The sequence below is a fragment of the Ornithodoros turicata genome, chromosome 3, assembly GCF_037126465.1.
Source record: "Ornithodoros turicata isolate Travis chromosome 3, ASM3712646v1, whole genome shotgun sequence".
Taxonomy (NCBI): Eukaryota; Metazoa; Arthropoda; class Arachnida; order Ixodida; family Argasidae; genus Ornithodoros; species Ornithodoros turicata.
The window spans coordinates 87,812,700-87,834,576 of NC_088203.1; the positions used below are offsets into that span (position 1 = coordinate 87,812,700).

At 50.5% G+C, this 21,877-nt stretch overlaps 2 protein-coding genes and 1 pseudogene across 2 annotated transcripts; all 3 read left to right on the forward strand.

Annotated features, from left to right (window-relative positions):
* The first annotated feature begins 3,710 nt into the window (after positions 1–3,710).
* LOC135389733 (uncharacterized) lies at positions 3,711–4,624 on the forward strand (annotated as a pseudogene).
* An 8,970-nt stretch (positions 4,625–13,594) lies between these two features.
* LOC135389734 (uncharacterized) lies at positions 13,595–16,403 on the forward strand. The gene is made up of 2 exons (XM_064619765.1): positions 13,595–13,843; positions 13,917–16,403. The coding sequence occupies exons 1-2, from the start codon at positions 13,595–13,597 to the stop codon at positions 16,401–16,403; spliced, it is 2,736 nt and encodes a 911-aa protein (XP_064475835.1).
* Positions 16,404–16,482: 79 nt separating this feature from the next.
* On the forward strand, positions 16,483–18,954 carry LOC135389735 (uncharacterized). The gene has a single exon (XM_064619766.1). It carries the CDS (start codon positions 16,483–16,485, stop codon positions 18,952–18,954), a length of 2,472 nt encoding a protein of 823 aa, XP_064475836.1.
* The last annotated feature ends 2,923 nt before the right edge of the window (positions 18,955–21,877 follow it).

Consider the following 21,877-nt stretch of genomic DNA (forward strand, 5'->3'; position numbering starts at 1 on the left):
TCTATGTGATCACCGCAAACGTATGCGGTGCTGTAGGACTTTCCCAGATGAGTGATGACAGTGTGGTTCCGAGGCGCGCTTCGCCGATGCGGTGCACCAAGTGTTCGAGTAAACAAACCTCTACGTCAGGATAGGAAATGTAATTTAGACTGTAGTAACACGGAAGGAACAGTAAGGAAAACACGTTAGGAGGCCACGAGCCACTCAGAAGCAAACAGGAAAGGTAGACATGAGACGTAGGTACTCAATTGATGAGAAGTCTGAGCCACATTTCCGAGTCATTGATTGGAACACAAGAGAGTCTGAAAGTAGTGGTGGCTGCTGTATGAATATCCTCGGAGCCTGAGAAATTTGATGGTGATGCTTCATGTTGTCTATACCTTGCTGTAAATTGTGGAGCAGTGTAAGGTGACCGTGAAGTTTTGTGACCAGGCACAGTTACTATACATGACTTGAAAACCCGAGACGAGGTAGGGACGGAAACAGACACACACAAACACGGTCTCAAACTCAGCTCAAAGATCGTGTTTGTGTGTGTCTGTTTTCGTCCATACCTCGTCTCGGGTTTCCAAGTCATGGATCGTCACCACCAGCTCGCTTGCTACCTAACTTTCCTTTCGTTAACAGTTACTATAGTTTTACTCTCTTCGCAGGAGCACATTCTCCGTTTTGTTTGATTCCCTATACAATGCGTAGAACCAATTTCTGAAAAACGGCGTAGCCCTGCACACGTTGAGCATTCGTATGAACAACCGGGGTGCAATATTGCGTCTCTTCGAGACGATCCCGAGCGAAAGTAAGAGCGGGTATGGTGGTCGGTGATGATCGAACTGCTTGCCATAGCCGGCCACGCGTAGGCGCGCACCGTCAAGACTGTTGCAGGGGTGGATCGTGCGTCCTGGGCAGACACCGTGCCGACATTTGTCTAAAAGTGTCTGAGGAAAACCCAGACGGCACACCCGGCGCCCGGATTCGAACCCGCGTCACCTCCTACGCAGTCTGGGAGGTGACCGGTGGCTTTGCCCTATTAAAACAAATTAAAGAATGGGATCCACAAGGATCACCCCATATGTGATTTTAACGGTGGGTCTCATTCAGTCCAGCCTTATTAGATCTCATTCAGGTGGTCCTCTAGGTTCCCATTGGTTGAGGTCACATAGGATGATATTTCATTGTGGTCCAAATGTGGTCAATTTTTATGTGACCTATAATGTGGTCGGTTCAATGTGATCCTGCAGGAGCAGCTCTTTGATAGGTACAAGCGGCACGTGCCGGAGGTTAGGACTGCAACCACCTGTGATTTCGTAACGTGCGACCGAAACCATTGACACAGGGTGTTCAAAACGAAGGCCCACATTGCTAACGTCCTCAACCTGGATGGAACCCGCGATCTTGAGCTCAGAAACCCAGCACGCTACCGACTGAGCCACAAAGGGTGATCGGAAGTTAATCCTCATCTCGTCCAAAAAAAGTTTGTAAGCGGAGAAATTGATTCACATGTGTTGAGTTCAGATAACTACAAAGACATCGTCTTTTCTTTTTTTCGACTGCAGCTGCGTTGTTTTCAAATTTGTTTGCAGTGCAGGGCGGCATTGGCGCGCCTTTATTATGCCGAACTCTCAGTAGCACGCCCGCAACACGTGCGCACAACTTCTCGGCCCAACGCCGTTTGCCAACCAGCACTGTGAGCGACGTCAGACCGACATTGGTCCAAGGTACAGTGACCTAAAAAATCGTTTGCCGACCAAAAACCCATCACTGGTCGATGATCGACAGTCGGTAATTTCCACTTGGGAAGTTGGCCGCATACTGGAGCGTGGGTGTTGATTCTGCAAAGATGACCCAGGGCTGAGCCGGCTGGCTGATATTTTTTACATGGCAAAGTGAATAGCGTAGAGATAGGCACACACAGAAGATGTCCTACACAAAAGATGGTCACCACAGCAGCCTGGCCAGGCTTGGGAGAGACCAAGAATGAGTACTGGGAGCCACGGTCTTCACAAAACGCAGAACGCTAGGCCCCAGCTGAGAAATCAGCGGACGGATCTTACAGTGCTTGCATCTCGCAATCTTCGAGATAAGCGGGTGCCGCCGATGATGGGCTAGTAGGCGAAGAAACAGTCGGCACATCTCACCGTAGCGAAGAACATCCAGTGGTGCCTCCTTCACTTCAGCAATCCCTGTCTGTGCTGCAACTCTGATCTGTGCTGCTCGGTATAAGTTCACTTGGTATGAGTTGTCTTGGTATCAATTGTCCTCGTATCAGTTGTCTTGGTATGGGTTGTCCTGGTATGAGATGAGTGTTGGTACAAGTTGTCTTGGTATGAGCAGGGTGGCCGCCGAATCACCAAGGGTTGTCAAGTCCCGGACAGGTCGCTGCATTGGGTAGGAAACACCGGGAGTGTATCCAAGATACCATTATTTGCGTGTCTGTGACGACGCGGCCCAAGTCGATTAAGTTCATATTTGTGGCTTTTTGCAGTTGAGCCCTTACAAATGTGTTGTTTGCTACTTGCTTGCTGTGTTTGGCGACATCGGTATTATTCTGCACTTTGTTCGTAAGCTTGTGTGTTATCTCTAGTAAATTTGCTTTTGAATTACATAGCAAACGTTGCAGAGTATAATTATTCAGTTTTACATTTTTGAGTTTGCGCCATTTGTTTTGTTCCAATGGGTCGGTGACGCTGGAGCAGTAGGTTTAGGGCAGGAGATAGATGACCAGAATTCCCCCATCTGGAAACAGTAAATTTCGTAGATAAATTAAAAAATTGATATTCATGGAAATTTTTGGTCTGTAAATTAGTGAAATTCCATGTAGAACAGGCTGCATCTCCTGTTTCTGCCTTTTTAATGATTTTGTCTCACTAGAAACCGCGGCATCATTACTAAACTGAGTCCATTCGAGCTAGCGGGGAGTGTTGGAGTCTTCAGTGGCCTCACAATGCCCACGGACACCACCTCCACGAAAGACCTCTGAGGACTTCACTGTCGAGGCTCCTGTTGAAGCATCATTCGCTGACGTCATGGATGCTATCATCGATGTTGTTGGGCTAGATGGCCTAGATACCATCCAGTATCAAGGTGATACACCATTCCTCCGTACATCAGGGAAGATCCAGACCCTGGTTTTGGGGGCGGGGCGGTTACCTTGCTGAAGCGTGTAGTGGGTCAAATTGGCGGCGCGTTTAGCGTGAATGTATAAACTGACGTTTGGGAAGGGGGCGATCACCCAACCGCCCTTCCGTGGATCCGCCCCTGATGGTGGGCGAACTTGCCGTGACGCGGCTCTCGTAACATCGTCCACGTGAGTAGTATAGTTCCGTGACGAACAACCAAGAGTTTTTCTAATCCGATAGAAGCCAATTTGAATCCAACACAATCCAGTTCTATCCTCTTCCTCTCCACATTTGCTAGACCTCTAAGTCCTCTGATTGGTCGACCGTAGCTCCGCCCTCACGCTGATTGGTCCTTTCCAAGCCTACTGATCGCTGATTCACTGGCATAGCTCAACCTGTTTATACTGTAGCAGCCCCAGTGGTGCTATCATCATCCTGGTTCAACATCTCGCCCCCGCGTAGCCACGGAAAATAAATCAGTTGGGCTCTCGCCGTCAAACCAGCCGGTTCTCTTTGTCTCTCCTTGAGTTCCAACAACTGGTGACCCAGACGTTCCGTGACCGAACATTCTAGAACCTTGGCCCGTGCTCCGCCATGCCTCTCGTGGACCCACAAACCAGCTCTGCTCCATCACCGATGTCTTCACTGGCTGCCGTCGCCGTGAAGCTGCCCCCGTATTTCGACCGCAACCCAGCTGTGTGGTTTCTCCAAGCTGAGGCGCAATTTAACTTGGCTGGTATAACCAATTTGAATTGCGTGTGGTCTTGGTATAACCGCACAACAGACCAAGTTTTACCATGTCATTTCTGCCCTTACTCCCTCTGCTGCGAATGAAGTCTACGACATACTGGCAAGTCCTTCCCCTTCTACGCCGTATGACCAGCTAAAGAAGGCTCTTCTCCAGCGAACGACATTATCAAGCCGCTCACGCCTGCAACAGCTTCTCTCGACAGAGGAGCTCGGTGATCGCAGGCCCTCTCAATGACTGCGGCGCATGCGACAGCTGCTCGGCGATCAATCAGCTTCCGTGGACGATGCCCTTCTGCGTGAGCTCTTTCTTCAGCGACTCCCTGCAGAACGTACAAATGGTCCTGGCCACAGCGGCTGACATGACTCTTGACCAGCTGGCCACTCTTGCTGACGCGGTTATGGAGGTGGCCAATCCAGCTGTAGCTGCTGTGTTCCCTGCATTGCCCCCTTCGGAACCTGCCCGACCTCAACCGTGCCAGCCCCCGCAGTCCACCATTGACGACTTTTGTCGCGAGTTCCGCTCCCTGGCCCGTGTCATAGCCGCTTCCCAAGCGTCAAGACCAGACACCCATCTCCGACGGCAAAGTCGCGACCGAAGTGGCCTTAGGACAAGACTGTCCCCTTCCACCAACCGTTCCGCCAGCCGAGACCGCAGTCCTGCAATGTGCTGGTACCACCGCCGCTTCGGTGCTGACGCACACCACTGTTTCCTACCTTGCTCATGGAAACAACAGGGAAACCAGTCGGCGGACCATTGATGGCGACCAATGGCCCAGGCTCTTTCCCCAGTCGCCTCTTCTACGTCCGCGAGCAAGCTTCTGCCCGACGTTACCTCATTGACACTGGGGCGGAAGTCAGCGTAATCCCCGCAAGCCGTACAGACCGTCGACAACAATCCTTGTATTCCCTTACTGCAGTGAACGGTTCCCGAATCCCGGTCTATGCCCAGCGGTCGCTCACCCTAAACCTCGACCTCCGACGCACCTTTCGGTGGATTTTTCTCGTGGCTGACGTAACCCAACCCATTATCGGAGACGATTTCCTTACCCACCACCATCTCCTCGTCGATATGCGTCGTCGCAAACTCATAGACTCCTCCACCAGCCTCACTGTGTCGGGCATACGTTCGTCCTTGCAATCGCTTCGAATTGCTTTCTACCAAGACTCAAGCAACCCCTTCCTCGCCATCTTGAGGGACTTCCGGCAGCTAACTCGCCCTCCTGACTGGACCCGGCCCGTGAAGCACAGCGTGGTTCATCATATTGAGACCACAGGTCCCCCGGTCTTCACTCGTCCCCGCCGTCTTCCGCCGGAGAAGATGGATATTGCACGCGCGGAGTTCAACCACATGCTGGAAATGGGAATCATCCGCCCATCCTCCAGCAGCTGGGCGTCGGCGCTGCATATGGTGCCTAAGAAGACCGGCGACTGGCGCCCCTGCGGGGACTACAGAGCCTTAAATCGCGTTACCATCCCCGACCAGTACCCCATCCCCCATGTCCATAACTTCACAGCATCCTTACATGGCGCTACTATATTCTCGAAGCTGGACCTCATACGGCATACCATCAGATCCCCGTTGCCGATGCAGATATCCCAAAAACGGCCATAACGACCCCTTTCGGGCTCTTCGAATTTCCACGGATGGCATTTGGCCTTCGTAATGCAGCCCAATCATTCCAACGGTTCATCGATCGTGTCATCTGTGGCCTGCCGAATGTCCATGCCTACATCGACGACATTCTGGTGGCCAGTCCAACACCCGAACAGCACGACGCCGACCTGCGCTAGCTATTTTCCCGCCTCACCGATTTCGGCATAATAATCAACGTTATCAAGAGTGAGTTCGGCGTTCCCGAATTGGACTTCCTGGTCCATCACATTTCCTCGGCTGGCATTTCTCCTCTACCATCCAAAATCCGAGCGATCATAGATTTTCCGCAACCCGCCAACTTGCAGCAGCTGCGGACATTTTTGGGGATGACAAACTTTTACCGCCTCTTCATCCCGCACTGTGCGGAGATATTAAGACCACTCGAATCGTTCCTGTCCATCAAGTGCTCCGCCACCTCGTCTCTGTCCTGGACCGCTGACACTTCTGCCGCATTCGCCAACATCAAGGAAGCTCTTGCTAACGCCACCATGCTGGTGCACCCGGTACATGGCGCACCAACCGCCCTCATGGTGGACGCTTCCTCCACAGCTGTAGGCGCGGTGCTCCAGCAGAGGACATCAGGCGATTCTGGATCATGGCAGCCTCTGGGATTCTTCTCCCTCAAGTTGCGTCCACCGGAAACGCGCTATAGTACCTTCAGTCGGGAGCTACTCGCAATTTACCTTAGCGTCAAGCACTTCAGACATTTCCTCGAAGGCCGTGCTTTTTCAATTTTTACGGACCACAAACCGCTTGTCTACGCATTCCGTTCTTCCAGAGCCAGCTACTGCGGTCGTGAGCAACGACATCTTGCCTTTATCGCAGATGTCACCTCAGACATCCGCCACATCTCCAGCCCCCTCAACCCCGTCGCCGACGCCCTCAGCCGCGTTGACATAGATCTCTCCGTCCTTGCGTCCGCGCCGCCGGCACTTGACCAGCTAGCCGAACTTCAAGCCCAAGACGAAGAACTGAAGTCTCTGCGGTCGGCGTCGTCGACAAGCTTGATTCTTGAGGACGTAACCTTCCCCGAAGCTCGTGCCCCAATCTGCTGCGATGTTTCCAGTGGCACTCCTCGACCAATCCTACCCCCTGCAGTACGCCGCTCGGTGTTTGATCACCTCCATTCTGTGGCGCACCCTGGTATCCGGGCCACGCAACAGCTAATTTCTTCCCAATACGTCTGGCCTGGTATGCGCTGCGACGTCAAGCGCTGGGTTCGCTCTTGTCAGGCTTGCCAGAAGTCCAAAGTCACCCGGCACACGACTTCGAACCCTGGTCGATTCCTTGAACCGGACATCCGTTTCGCGCACATACATCTTGACCTCGTCGGCCCTCTGCCTCCATCAAACGGATTCCGCTATGTCCTCACACAAAGTGCACCCAAAAGTGCACCCAACAACATTCCAGAGATCCCTTCCTGTCAAATACTGTGTTTTTAATTCAGGTTATCATCTCCATAATGTGGTTACCTGCTGAGTGGATCTGTAAAACCAATGTTTGTTCTCTGCTGCTCGAAGAGTGCTACAGAGATACATTGCTGTTACTTATTTAATTGTTACAAGATTTTACTTGTTCACTCTATATCTCATGCTGAGACAAGATATTTTTGCTTGCTGCCAGCACTCTGGAAAAAGACAATTAAATTGGCATTTGGAACAAGATTTTATAAATTTATAAAATCTTGTTCCAAGTGCCAATTTAATTGTCTTTTTCTATAGCGCTGGCAGCAAACAAAAATATATTGTCTGAGCGTGAGATATAGAGCCCATAGATGTTCGCTGGTATGTCCTGGCGACTATATAGTCGCCGGGACATACATGCAACATCTATGGGCTCTCTGAGATAATTCCTGGGATATCCCAATACCCAGATGTAGATATCACACAGACATTGCCTAGATATCAATGGTTTACTGGGGTCTGAGAGATTGCTAAATTAACCAGTTTTCATGTGCAGTTTGTTATCTCTAATCCTCATAACAATTCAACATGTTCAGCTGAATTTCCCCCCCGTAATGTCAGTGGTGGGTCGCAGTGTATCATGGGGTCTGAAGACTCTAAGGTCTGCCTTTATCCAATTAAAAAATCGCAAAGTGGCCTCATTTGTTGACACCTGACTCGACTTTTGTTTCTTCTTTCCTTTCATCAAAGCCTAGTCCTTAGGAAGCATATTGCCAGTGAAAGTAGTTGGAAATAGTTAGAAGTAATTTTTTAATTAAATATCCTTGACATGCCAGCCTCTCGACCACAATGCTTCCTGTGAAGTTTGACGTTACATATCTTCATAACCATTCAAAGTATTGAGCTGCAAGTAGTTGTTTGAGTTATTGAGCAAGTTATTGAGCAAGCATATTGGCAGTGAAAGTAGTCAAAGATAGCTGTTAGTCATTTTTAAAATTAATTATTGTTCACATGCAGACGTTTCGACCACAGTCTTTGCTGTGAAGTTTGACGTCACATATCTTCATAACCATTGAACAAATCCAGCTATCCAGTTCTTTTTGCATGCTCTCAGTGGTGGGTCTGGTTGTCTCCTAGGTTCTGAATATTCTTAGGTCTGCCTCTGTCTAGTTAAAAAAGCACAAACTGGTCTGATTTGCAAAATTTGGCACCTCACCCAATTTTTTCTTTCAAACACACATTGAAGCCTAGTTCCTATTGTAAGCATATTGGCAGTGAAAGTAGTTGAAAATAGTGAGTAGTCATTTGTGGGCTGCCCTCTGACACGTCAGACATAAACACGGCAAGTGTGTGTGTTTTCTGTCACTGACATGTTGGTCATAACTTGCAAGGGGATACCACGGGCCAGGGTATACGCTTCCTCGGCAGGGTGGTCCGTACGTGCCGAATGCAACACATCGTAACTCACGTAATCCAATTGCTGCGATTTCGTTTACTGTGCATAGTATGAAATAAAAGAGCTTGTTCTCAGAGCTCGAAGTGTGAGGACGTGTTCCCTGGACCCTGTGTCCCTCCACTGGAGCGGGACCTTGGCATAAGTGCCCTATGACAACAGCGAAGCTTCGTATTTCTTTTTATACGCACGAGTTACGCGTACAACGGTCGCGATGGTTAAACTTTATTCAGAAGTGGGATTCTACAAGCTCATCACTTTCGTCACAAGTGGCACAACGAATTCAGATCACCGAAGGTGCCACCTAAGTTACGAAGTGACGGTGTAGGCACCACAAGCACCACCAATGATTTGAGTCCAAGGGCGAACGATGACAACGACTCAAACTTCAGATGCCATGGCCAGTCAATATGTCCCGCAACTTCTGGAATTTATGAAGGAGCAAGAGGCGGAATGTAACTGCATAATGAGGAAACTACTGGATAACAAAGCCAAGGGGGACGAGTCCCATTCTACGCACTTTACTACCAGACCTTTCGAAAAAGGTACAAGTCTTCAATGGGGAAGGAGGCGAGTGCCATGCAGAAAAGTGGCTAGATACCTTCAAAGAGCTCTCGCTTCACTGCAAGTGGAATGCCGCCGCAAAGATGACGCTGGTCCAAGCGAAGCTTGCGGGACCTGCCTCACAGTGGTACCGCACCAAGGTGAAGGACTCTCCAACGTGAGAACTTTTTGAGTTGAACTTTAGAAAAATGAGACGCTTTTAGTATTGCGAGGAAAATGCGTGCTGTATTGCGAGATACAGTTGGTGCCGACGACGGAATCCTCGCTGCTCGGTTCATAGCGGCTGACATGTTAGTCCTAAGCTTTAGTGCGGTAGTTTACGGTGCTCCTATATAGGACCCTTGGCCGGCACCCTAGTTGGCGCGGAGCTAGCGCCGCCACTTTAGTGTTCTAAAAGTTTCGTGCAAGCCACTTACAGCTCCAGCACTACACTAAGTGGGAAACTCGTTAAAGTAGCACAGAAGTAATTTTTAACACCCAGTTTTCTTCCTATAAAACTGTTAAGTAGGCCAGTAAGATGCACCATGCGAAGTAATTTACACCACAGAGTCATAATTATTGCAGAAATTGAATTTAAAATACGCCGCAAAAAGCGACTGTGCGCGACGGTGGTGAAGAGCAGTACCAGCCTGTGATCTGCCTGGAACCTCGCGCTGACGCTATAAGGAGAACTCTCGCTGATTGGCCTAGAGAAATGTTGTCTGCTACTCCGCTGTCGTCTGCTACTCGGCTGTTCGGGGTTCTGATAAAGCCTTTCTCCTTGCTCGGTAATGCTTCGGCCGCTCCTTCTATCCCCAATTCTCCAGAAGAACTGGCAAAACAGGTTTACGGCAGCAAAGGGACAAGGCGCTGACCCCCACTGACCTGCGAACCAGAACGAGTCTCCTTATACCGTCATCGGTGACGTGTCATCATACCTCCTCATCCTCGTTATAGCTGGAGTGGTGAGTTAAGGGTGAACGCGCGGAGCTATGTTTATGTGAGTTTTTTTCTGGGAAACAAATTGCACACATCAAAACCTTTCGCACTATGTGGTATAATGACACACACACTTTCATCAGATGTCTTAATCTGAAATTTTTTTGGATGGCCCCCTGTACTCCTTTAAGTGTTACACTAAATTCGTTTCGTGCAAGCGGGCCCAGTGAGCATCCACCTGCAGTGTAAAGTTTTTTTTTCTGGAACCCGAGACCAATCAGCATCCACCTGCAATTTAAAGTTTTTTTTCGTGAATCCTGGACCAGTCAGCATACACCTGCAATTTAAAGTTTTCTTTTTCTGGAACCTGAAACCAGTCAGCATCCACCTGCAATTTAAAGTTTTTTTCGTGAATCCTGGACCAGTCAGCATCCACCTGCAATTTAAAGGTTTTTTTTCTGGAACCCGAGACCAATCAGCATCCACCTGCAATTTAAATTTTTTTTCTTGAATCCTGGACCAGTCAGCATTCACCTGCAATTTAAAGTTTTTTTTTCTGGAACCCGAGACCAGTCCATCCGTAGTATCGTACAAGCACGCCCCAAGGTTGCACCCCGCGTGGCCAATGCTGTTATCCTCCAAGGTTCTGCCCTTGCCTGTATTGCTGGTGCTCCCTTTCCTAAAGACTGTCTACAGGCGGATCCCTTACCTTCTGAAGCTTCCCTGAAAAGCCTGAGACCAACACTGAACCCCAGCCTTCAGCCGAGCCCACCAGTGTTATCTCGGTTCTAATCCATAGTGAGCTTCCACCAGCTGCAATTGGAGTGCATCTGTCGTCAAGCCAGCAGTCAGTTCAGTCCATCTTGACAGGTCATCATGACGATGATATAGGCTACTACACAGGTATTGAACATTGCATTGACCTTTTGCGTAGCACCATGCCATATAGCCGCAGCCCGTACCGCTATGCTACGGATGACCAAAATTTTCTGGAGGAACAGACAAAGAAACTCCTGTCTCAAGACATTATATGACATGCTATGGGCCCCTGAGCGTTTCCTGTCGTCGTCGTCACCAACGGTAACAAAAAGCGCCTTTGTGTGAGCTCATGCGGATGACATCATCCAAGACATTTCCGGATGTGGGTTCTTCACCTCCCCTGACTTTAAAAGTGCCTACTGGCAGGTGAGCCTTCGCCCAGAGGACTATGAAAAGACCGCCTCCATTACCCACCACGGCACTTTTATGTGGACTCGCATGCCATTTGGATTGCAAAATATTTGGATATTGGAATATTGGATATTTGGATTGCAAAATGGCCTGTCGACATTTCAACGTATCACGCAGTTTGTCTTTCAGGACCTCCAGCGTCATACTGGCAAGCATGGCATTCGTGCTTATTTGGAAGATATTCAGATCTATGCTGACTCCTTTGGCACCTTCAAGAGCCTTCTCGATGAAGTCCTTCATCCCTTGATGGCCTGAAGGTCTCGTTAAACAAGTGCTACTTTGGCCTCCCCAGCATCAGATCCCTTGGATTTGTTCTCTCGAGTGAAGGGGAAAAGCCAGACCCTGACCGAGAGGAAGCTATACTCCGGATCCCCCGTCTACAGAAAGAAGTCCCTTCCTGGGTTCAGACAGCAAACTTCTACCACAAGTTAATTCCCAGCTTTTCCAGGGTTGCATCTCCACTCCAAACCTTGATCAAATCGCTTGACTTCGCCTGGACAGTACAGTGTGAAGAAGCCTTCCAGACTGACTGAAGCCCCACTCTTGTCTCATTTCGAACCCAAAGCCCTAACAACTGTCATTACAGATGCTTAAGGAGTAGCAATTGGTGCCATTCCTTTCCAAGCACAAAACGGGCTTGAAGTGGTCATCGAATACGCGAGCACAAGCCTCACTCCAGATGAGCGCAAGTTGCGTAGCAACGAATGGGAATGCATAGCTGTTCTCTCGACCATCACAGTTAAAGGAGCATGGAAAGGGTATTCAAGTTGTATAAAAACCGCTCGCATTTCGTGAAATGGTGCATGAAAAGCATACACGAAGATTATTTCATATCAAAAAGGTCCCACTACAACGACCTATTGTCCTAACGAAGCGAAGCAACTTCTAACTCTGAAGTAGCTCAGGCATCATGCAAGCAAATGTACGACAGAACCAAACCCATCGTCCCCATAACTACTCCATTGGAGACTTTGTATGGCTTCCCCGCCAAGAGCCTGTTTCAATTGAAAAGTTCGCTCCACGATACAAAGGAATTTACCAACCTGTGGAACAGCTTACAGACACTACATTCAAGGCCCTCTGTTTGTCTCCCAGCAGCACACGCAATCTGAATCAGCCAAGGACTATCCACGTGTCACAAATCAAGCCTTATGTGCCACCTGTATCACCAGTGCATCACATGGTGCCCCATCCAGCCCGTGGATAAGCAGAGCTCCAGCATTACTAGCGAACAAACGAGCGATGCACTACCTGGTTCCTGGTTCGTCCTCGGACCGCCCAGTCCGTCAGCGCAGGACGCCAAGTCACCTATACGACTATGAACTCTGCTAGACTATCAGTTATTATGTTTTCTGCCATTTTGTATATTTGGTACTGTTTTTTTTTCTTTTCTCAGTTTTCTGCTGTTTCTTGGTATATTTTTTCTTTCTTACCTTTCTTTTTCTGTACCTTTTTTTTAACTTTGTTTTTCTTTAACCTTGTACGAACCTTTGCACTGGTGCCACCATGAGGACTTGGTCTCTTCAGAGAAGGGTGGGAGGTGAGCGTAGTACCTTCTCCCCTGCTTACCATTGGCGGCACACCAGTGCCAAGCCTCGCGCACTCCCCCATTGCTAGCCAGAGTTGTTCTCCTGCTTTGCCTCACGTGCGGATGCACACTCCCGTTCGCCAATAAATCAGTTACCATTATGTAGCCAGTGACTCCAGCCTTATTAACCTTCATTCCCTCATCATTCTCATCATCACTCCATTTCCCGTCATCACCCCACCCCCGCACTATACAGCTCCACGCAGAAGATGTTGCACACGAGTATGCCCTCCGTAAGACATCACTTCTCTGTCTTTCTGGGACGTGGATGAAGACGGAGAGACGAATACAAGTCGACGGCTTCAAGTGCTGCTGCGGGGTGCGTCGCAGTGGCAAGGGCAACTGAGCGGCCGGAGTTGCTACTTACTTGCGTGCCAGAGTACCGGCTACAGTACTTCAAGTCACCCTTCCTGGGGACGACGTGGGGATTTGTGCCGTGCAGCTTCGCACAGGGCTCGTCTTGGTGTGTGCTAATTGTCACCTCGCGCCGCTCCGGAACGCATCCGCGACATTATTGTGTATGTACTCACGCCTTGCTGCAAGCACGAGCTTCTCGTCGTCGGAGACTACAACATGGACGCTTCACTGGCCAAGAACACCACATTCCTATGTGATATGGACCAATTGGACCTTAGACCAATGGAGAACAATTGGACCTTCCGCTGTGCATCAGAATCGATTGACTGGACCACCCAGCCTGATTCTGCATGAAGTCTCCCTGCACTTGTCTAACATGTCTAGCACTGCTGGGTATGCCGGAAGGGGGCGGCACTGGAGGAAGATGAGCGAGCGAGCGGGTTCGCACGAGCAAATAAAAAATAAACTGTTTTCCAGTAGAATACGGTCGGGTCAGCCTCCTCTATCCTTAACAATTGGTGCCGAAACCGGGGAGTAGGCTGACCTCTCATATATTTACCCATGGAGAAGCTTCGCCGTAACCGAGCTGCCCTTCGTGGCGCCGTGACGCGGTGCCTGTCATCCGCTACCGAACTCCTGCAACAGCCCTCAGCGGCCCCGTCTGACTTGCAGGTAACCCTGGATGAACTTCTCGACAAGGACAGGACTCTTACCGCTTTGAATGATAAAGTCGCAGAGCTCATTGACGACGACACCTACGAGCAAGAAATCAGCACTGCTCTCGATTACCACGAAAAAATTTGCCGTTGCGTAAGTCGGATTCGGTTCCTTCTGAGTTCTCGTGCCGCATCTAGCGCTGCATTTTCTAGTACCGCTACCCAAGACCAATCAGGAGAGCGCTCAGGCGAAGGGTCGGGTACCGTCAATGCCGTTCCGAACGCTACTGCGAGCAGCTCGCGCTCAGGAACGCAACGGGTCAATCTACCGACACAAGGGGCCGGTCTTCTCTGGTGAGCTCCGTGAATGGCAGGGGTTCTGGGAACACTTCGAAGCAACTATCCATCGACGTCCAGATCTCCCCGACATAGAGAAATTCCAACACCTGAAGACATACTTGAGTGCATCTGCAAGGCGTGCAGTCGAGTGGATTCGCCTTAACGAAACCAACTACCCTATGGCGATGAGCGTGCTCACCGAGCGGTTTGGCCGTACCGACGCTCTTGTCGATGAACATATTGATAGCCTTCTTGCCATCGCGCCTATCTCACGTTCGTCTCAGATAACTCGGCTCCGGGACCTCTACGAACAGATTCGGTTCCGCACCAGCTGCCTCGAGAGTCTTGGTGTTCCTGCAGCGGAGTACGCAGTAGTTCTCCATCGTGTCCTCATGCGTTCCCTACCGGAAGATATCGCTGTTCTTTACAGACAGCGTTTGAAGACGCAAGATAAACAAGATGCACCGTCCAGCTCCGCAGCAGGCTCTCGTGCCGAAGAAGTGAACACTGTCATGGAATTTCTGAGGGTCCAAGTGGAGAGCCGAGAGGAGACCAAGGCAGTACGCGTGAAAGAAAACTCGAATCTCGCATCAACCGAACGAGTGCAATCACGGAGCTCCTCCCGCCTTCCGTCTGCTTTGGCGTTAGCTACAGGGTCCGTCCCTCCCGACCAGCTCACGTGTCCTTTGTGTGACCAGTCTGGTCACACAACCCAGGAGTGCCACGCCTCCTTATCAGCCGATGAAAAGCGAAGGAGACTGTCAACAAGGCGTTGCTGCTTCAAGTGCGGCAAGCGTGGGCACATGGCTCGTCAGTGCCGCACTGCAGCGACACTGAAATGTCAGGCCTGTTCAAGCCGCCATCTGACGGTACTGTGCGACCTATGGAAGCGACCTGACGCAAGGTGTCCACAACCGTCATCCGCCCTCGGGGCCTCGAACTCCCAGTCCACATCTGGACCACAGAGCCCACAGCACGCTACAGCTACCGTGGCTGCGACTCATACGAGCAGCGGGGTCGGTCACCCGATATTACTACAGACAGCGACAGTATGGGCGTCTGGAGAGGGTGGCAACGTCATGGTGCGACTACTGCTCGATACCGGCAGCCAGAGAACGTTTATGCAGAGCGATCTTTCCCACAAGCTGCACCTTCCTTGTGAAGAACAGGAAGACCTCACCGTACTTACGTTCGGAAACACGAGTCGGCCGCGACGGTACCATTGCCGAAGAGTCAAGCTCACTCTTAGCAGCCGATTTACCTCTAATGCAGTCACCCTAGAAGCGCTGGAGGTTCCAGAAGTATGTACCGTAACAACTACCCTGGCCACGGATCTGCCGGAACTCAGTGGGAAGAATCTGCTCTTCGCCGACGAACCTAATTCTTGTACGAGTGAAAACTCTGTCATTAGCGTCCTTATCGGCTCAGACTTCTACTGGAGCGTGGTTACGGGACGTACCGAGCGCCTCGGCGACCGCGTGTGTGCTGTGGAGACAGTGTTCGGCTGGGTAGTCCAAGGAGTCAACTCAAGTTCCAGCCTTCCAGCACCTATGCGCGGCAACACTGTCGCACTCTTTTTAGGCTACTTCAACATCGCTTGCGGTAACGAAAAAGTGATAGACCCTTCGGAGATGTGGAGACTTGATGCAATTGGCATAACCGATTCAGCTCATTCCCAAGCTACCGAGGAGCGCACGGCATTTGACCAGTTTCAGAGCGCAGTATACAAGGAAGAGGGACGATACGTCGTTCGCTTGATGCTCAAGGCGCCCTACCTTTTGTCCACTACGAACCGAACCGTTGCTGAAGCAAGGCTACAGAGTCAACTTAAACGTTTTGAAGCTCATCCGGACGTGCTGCGAGAATATGACCGCACAATCAGCGAGTACTTCAACGAGGGTCATGCGGAGCGAGTGGAGCCGTCGGACCAAGGTGCCCGTCATGTGTATTATCTTCCTCACCACGCAGTCATACGGCGGGAAGTGGTGACAACCAAGGTTCGTGTCGTGTTCGATGCCTCTTCGCATGAACCGGGAAGTCATTCGCTTAACGATGTACTGGACAAGGGCACAACGCTCGGTGCAGAATTGCTGCAACTTCTTCTGCAGTTCAGGTACAATCACATCGTCATGACCGCCGACATTCGCAAGGCATTCCTGCAAATTCACGTCCGACGAGAAGACAGAGACCTTCTTCGTTTCTTGTGGATCGAACGACTTCCCAGTAGTGACGAGCCTTGCCCAAACATCGTCGAGTGGCGTATGACGAGGGTGCCATTTGGAGCTTCGTCGAGCCCATTTCTACTGTCTGCAATTTTGATGCATCATCTTGAATCTTGGAAGGCTGTTCATCCAGAAATCGCATTACGTAGATGATTTAGTTATCGGCGCGGCAACCGAACCTGAAGCACTCCACATTTGCCTAACAGCCCGTGCTATCGTGGCGGACGCCAGCATGGAGCTGAGAAAGTGGTGCTCCAGTTCCGAAACGTTGAACGAGCAATTTCGTGCAGACGGTGTCTCCCTCGACGCCATTGGTCAACCGTTGGTTAGATGCAAGGTGCTTGGTCTTCCGTGGAACCGATCTGCTGACACTATCGTAATGACCACTCAAAACGTGTCATCTTACGTTGCTACGCAGCCAGCTACTAAGCGAGTTGTACTTCAGACCTTTGCGAGGCTGTTTGACCCTCTTGGGCTTCTTGGACCGTTTCTCGTCCGCGCCAAACTTCTGTTCCAAGAGCTATGGCGGCGCAATTGCACATGGGAAGAAGCTCTACCTGAGGACGTGCATGAACAGTGGAAGACCTGGACGTCCGAGCTTAGCGAACTTTCATCGTTCCAAGTCCCACGTTGTGTCATATCTCCTGCAACGCAAGGCGCAAAAGGACAGGAGATTCACGTATTTTGCGACGCAAGCCCAATGGCGTACGGGGTTGCCGTTTACGTGAGGTGCGTCACGTCTGAGAACAGTTTTGCTTCACAGCTCCTCATGAGTAAAGGTCGCATAGCCCCATTACGGCCCGTTTCGATTCCAAGGCTGGAACTATTGGCCTGCTTGTTGCCAGCCAGGTTATGCCACTATGTCAGACAACTTCCCGAGCTCTCACAGGCCGTGGTTCACCTTTGGACTGACTCTGCGATCGCATTGCACTGGATATGTGGTGACGCGGTCCGCCAGGAAGTATTTGTACGAAACCGCTCGTCCGAGATTCGCCGCCTAACCAGAGGATTTCACTGGCACCACTGCCGGAGCCAGGATAATCCAGCAGACTTACTTACCCGTGGCGAGCCAGCGTCCTTTGTTTCCCGCAAGACAATTTGGTGGGCCGGACCTGCGTGGTTGACCAATCCTCAGGCGGATTGGCCTACAGATCTCTGCCCTAGTCAAAAGCACGATGACTTGCGCACTGGACTCACCTCTGCCTGTCAGAGTTTAAGCTTGCCGACTGCTCCTCATTTGCACGATCCACTCCTTAGGATTAATGATTACGGACGCCTTACTAAGGTTCTAAGAGTCACTGCTTGGATCAAAAGGTTTCTTCGTAATGCGTCACTCCACACCACGTCCTCCTCCGGACCGCTAACAGCCGCGGAGTTGTGTGAGGCAGAGTTGTACTGGATACGATTTGTTCAGCGCTCTGCGTTTCCTTCAGAAGTCGCTACGTTAGAGGTCGGACAATCTGTAGAGTCTGCTTCCACTATTCTGACTTTACAGCCCTTCCTTGACAAGAAAGGTTTGCTCCGTGTGGGTGGTCGCCTGCAGGCCCTTGATGCTTCGGAGGAGTTGAAGCATCCTATGATACTACCTTGCAACGACCGGTTCACTGAACTTCTGGTCGAAGCAGCACATGTCCGCCTTCTTCATGGAGGAGTCCAGCTAACTTTAATCGAACTCCGCTCCAGGTTTTCGATTCTGAAAGGACGTCGGACAGTGAGGCGGGTATTGAACGCTTGCTTGCCGTGTCGTGGTAGACGCTTGCGTCTGGAGACTGCTCCTCCTGCACCGTTACCGAGGGACCGCATAACCGAAACCATGCCGTTTGACGTAGTTGGGATTGACTTTTGCGGACCACTGTACTGCCGCGCGTCACAAAACACTGACAGGAAGGTGTACATAGTTGTGTTCTCATGTGCAGTGACAAGAGCGATCCACCTCGAGTTAACGATTGATATGACGGCACAAACATTCCTCCTTGCCTTTCGCCGCTTCGCTTCGCGACGGGGTGTGCCGTCCACCATCTATTCGGACAACGCCAAGACGTTCCGTTACTGCTCTAAAGTACTGCGCGCGCTCTTCGACGACTCTGTCCAAGACCATGCCAGTTCCCTCCGCATCCAGTGGAGGTTTATCGCTGAAGGTGCGCCCTGGTGGGGCGGTTTTTGGGAACGGCTCATTCGTACTATCAAGGACGCACTGAAACGTTGCCTAGGGCGCAGTAGCCTCTGCTATGAGGGGCTTCTCACCGTACTACTCGAAGTTGAGGCGGCCGTCAACTGCCGTCCCCTTACCCAGCTTGCCGACGACACAGAGGACTGCGAGGCTCTGACTCCTTCCCACTTCTTGATCGGAAGGTGCGCTGTAGCCTTACCGGCTAGCATGGGGTTAGAGGTGCCCAGTTCCACTCCTGTAGGTCTTCGTCGCAGAGTTCGACACAGACAGGCTCTTCTTGTGCAGTTATGGACTCGTTGGAAGAAGGACTATCTCCTGCTTCTGCGTTCTGCACACCACAGTCAACCGAGGGCACATCCGCGAATCCGCGTCGGCGACGTCGTGATAGTGGAGGACAATGCACTGCCACCTCTGGTTTGGAAACTCGGACGCATAGTTGGTTCCTTCCCAGGAAGAGATGGTGTCGAGCGCTGTTTCAAAGTACTTCTCCCGAATGGTCAACAATGGTCAACGTTTGTACCTGCGGGAAGCTGACTCGTCCAACGCGGCCGCGGGAGGATGTTGAGTATGCCGGAAGGGGGCGGCACTGGAGGAAGATGAGCGAGCGAGCGGGTTCGCACGAGCAAATAAAAAATAAACTGTTCTCCAGTAGAATACGGCCGGGGCAGCCTCCTCTATCCTTAACAAGCACTGCCTAACATGTGAGAGATTTTTTTAGATGGCATGGTTCATTGCGTTGGATTTCACCGTAGAACTGTTTTACATAAAGTTAGGCGACATGCCAGCGGATGGAGTTTGAGGGCTACAATTTTCGATCTCGAAATATTCGAATTTTCAATGGCTGTGTCAGTACCGGCATCTACTCTGCGCATCTCGGGGGACAAGTGGGAAATTTGCGCCTCTGGTATTCTTGCTCCCCGAAAGGTGTCTCTTTGTGCCCCTTTAAGCGAGCTCAGGATAGGCAGTTGCCCCCCCAGCCCCACCGACCGCGCTGTGGTTCTAGGTACGCAGATGCTGGAGTGAATGGCCGAATACAGGACCCGCAGACGAGACATGTATAGCGGAATGGGCAATTCCGCGAAACTTAGGCTACGATATAAAACAGATGGTTCACCACACGCATGTGCTCTGGTGGAGAGACTGTGAGTGTATATTGAAGCATGTTACTGTTTACGCGTGCGCATTCCGACGATCTAGTTTTCTGTACAGTTATCTTTCACCACGGTAACTTACTCGTTAGGCTACCATTTGTTGACACATGGTGCGATGTAGATTTCTAAGCCTGGAAGGTATCTGTATATTGTCCTCCGTAGATAGCACGCATGGTGTTGTGAAATCTTCATTTTGATGCTTCTTCGCTGCAAGTTGAGTGCGTGCGATGCGATCACCCACAGATTACACATTAAAAAAATTATATTGTGTGTATGTATGTATACACACAATAGTATATATGATAATGGCGTGTGGATGGGCTAAAATCGCGTGAGTTGTCCACGCGCCGCATGCGTGAGCACTGGAAATTTGTGTTTCAGATGTTGGCGAAAATTTGTGCGTTGCTCTCCATACGGACGGTGCTCGCGAATCCTTCATGTGGCAAGTTTGTGAGGTGCGAATCTATGTGGTGCGAACTCAATATAACATTGAGAGGTTTGTGTGCGTGGTAGCCTGCGTTTACAGGACATTGTGTGGCGCGCTTATGATCTCATAAAGGACATGCTCAAGTTTGGATTAGAAGAAAGCTTTCAAAGAAGCTATAGCCCATTCCACTATCACACGTCACTCCAACACAAGGTCTACGATCTGTGTGTACAGTATGCCACTGGTATGGCATGGTACCACAGGCGATAACTCTCAATATGCAAGCTGCATATCACCTGCAACGATTTCCCGAGAGCTTAGACCTGACCCCTTGGGCTGTAACGGAGCTGTAAACATTGCGCACAAAACCTTCTTCACAGGCAGCAAATGCAATAAAGTTCTTTCAGACTCTGCACCAGTTCAGGGATTGTTCTTGATTGCTGATGTCGCTGTAGATCTATGTTTTGTCTTGCAAGCCTCGAGGCTGTGCACCTTTCGCCGCAGCTCCTACAGCTTGCTTCTTGGGTGTTGAAGTGATCTCTCGTGTTGCGTCATATGCCGCTGAAGGAGGTATTGTTCACCCATGCCTAGGAATGATGACAAAAGTAAGGTTACGGATTGCAGTAATTGTGAGAACAAGTCAACTCAATGGGTGTGCATACCTGCAGCTTGCGTTGGTGGTCCCGATGGCACCTATACAACATCAACAGCACGTGCACAGACCCTGCTCCCATAGCCGTGATCGTGGAGGGAGGTGTCGTACGACATGACGCTCAGTAGTCCGCTGGGTTGTGAGACTTTTGTCCCATTCCTTGTTGTGCAATGGAGGGCAGTGCACTTTAACTTCAGGTTATGCCACTTTCTCATGTCAGTGCACCTCTACTATCAGGATGATGGCGATGATCCTGATAGGGTGAGCGTTGTGACCCACTGCTCCCTGTATCACCTTCTGACCTTGCCGTTTCGTCACGGACGGGCATACTGTGCACAGAGATGACGGCATGTTCTCCGTTGTCCCCCAATAATTGCTACTGCTTTATGCTATATGCTGTCAACATACATCTGTACAACAATACATGCATCTGTTTTACTCCTTCGGAAGTCATGCGGATATGGTGACAGGAACAGAGAGAATATTGCTCAGTTCTATGTTTTTGCTGGCCCTATACTTACCAGCACTATATGAGGATCACTTTCGGGATTGCATCCCACCTGAGCCTTCCTGTGTGTAAAAGGACATAGCTCACGCCGTTAGCGGGGCCAGCAATAGGGAATAGTGTGACTATGTTCCGCTTCTGTACCGCACGTTGCGCTTTCAAGTTCCAAAATGTGTAGCTCGAGTGTTCTTTGACAATATAGCCATAAATACACTCAAAACATGCGGAGCATGCCCGTGGAGAACAACAAACGGACAAACGTGAGGAATTGCACATGCGCACCATCCGGAGAGCAGCAGGATGCGGAAGCACGCTCTCTCTGCACGACTTTGACGTACGCGTAGAGCAGGCAAAGAGGTACCGTTTCCTATATTGAATAACCGAGTAAAACCGCGTACCCACATGCGGTAGCGTTGTGCGCAACCGCCTGCCGCAAGCGGTCGCGTATGCATGCCGCCCCAGCTCTACTGCCTCCGCCCATGACTCTCCACAGCGAGAGCTTGACAAGATGGCGAACGACAGCGAAGTCGAGTTACTGAATGTAGTAAATGTTCTTACATCTGAGCCTTTGCGAAATCAACATCGCAGATGCAATAAACGCAGACTTTGGGTTCACTCGCAATGGCGATAGCGCATTCTTTTGTCGTGAACAATGTTTAGCTTTCAACTTTCTGACACTATGACAGTCAATATCTTACACTTTGCTTACCTGCACTCCCAAA

Bases quoted from the DNA above. Each gene is read 5' to 3' on its own strand.
- LOC135389734 (XM_064619765.1), top strand. From the start codon at position 13,595: ATGGAGAAGCTTCGCCGTAACCGAGCTGCCCTTCGTGGCGCCGTGACG. The intron at 13,844-13,916 runs GTAAGTCGGATT...CCGCTACCCAAG, and splicing joins ACGAAAAAATTTGCCGTTGC to ACCAATCAGGAGAGCGCTCA.
- LOC135389735 (XM_064619766.1), top strand. From the start codon at position 16,483: ATGGAGCTGAGAAAGTGGTGCTCCAGTTCCGAAACGTTGAACGAGCAA.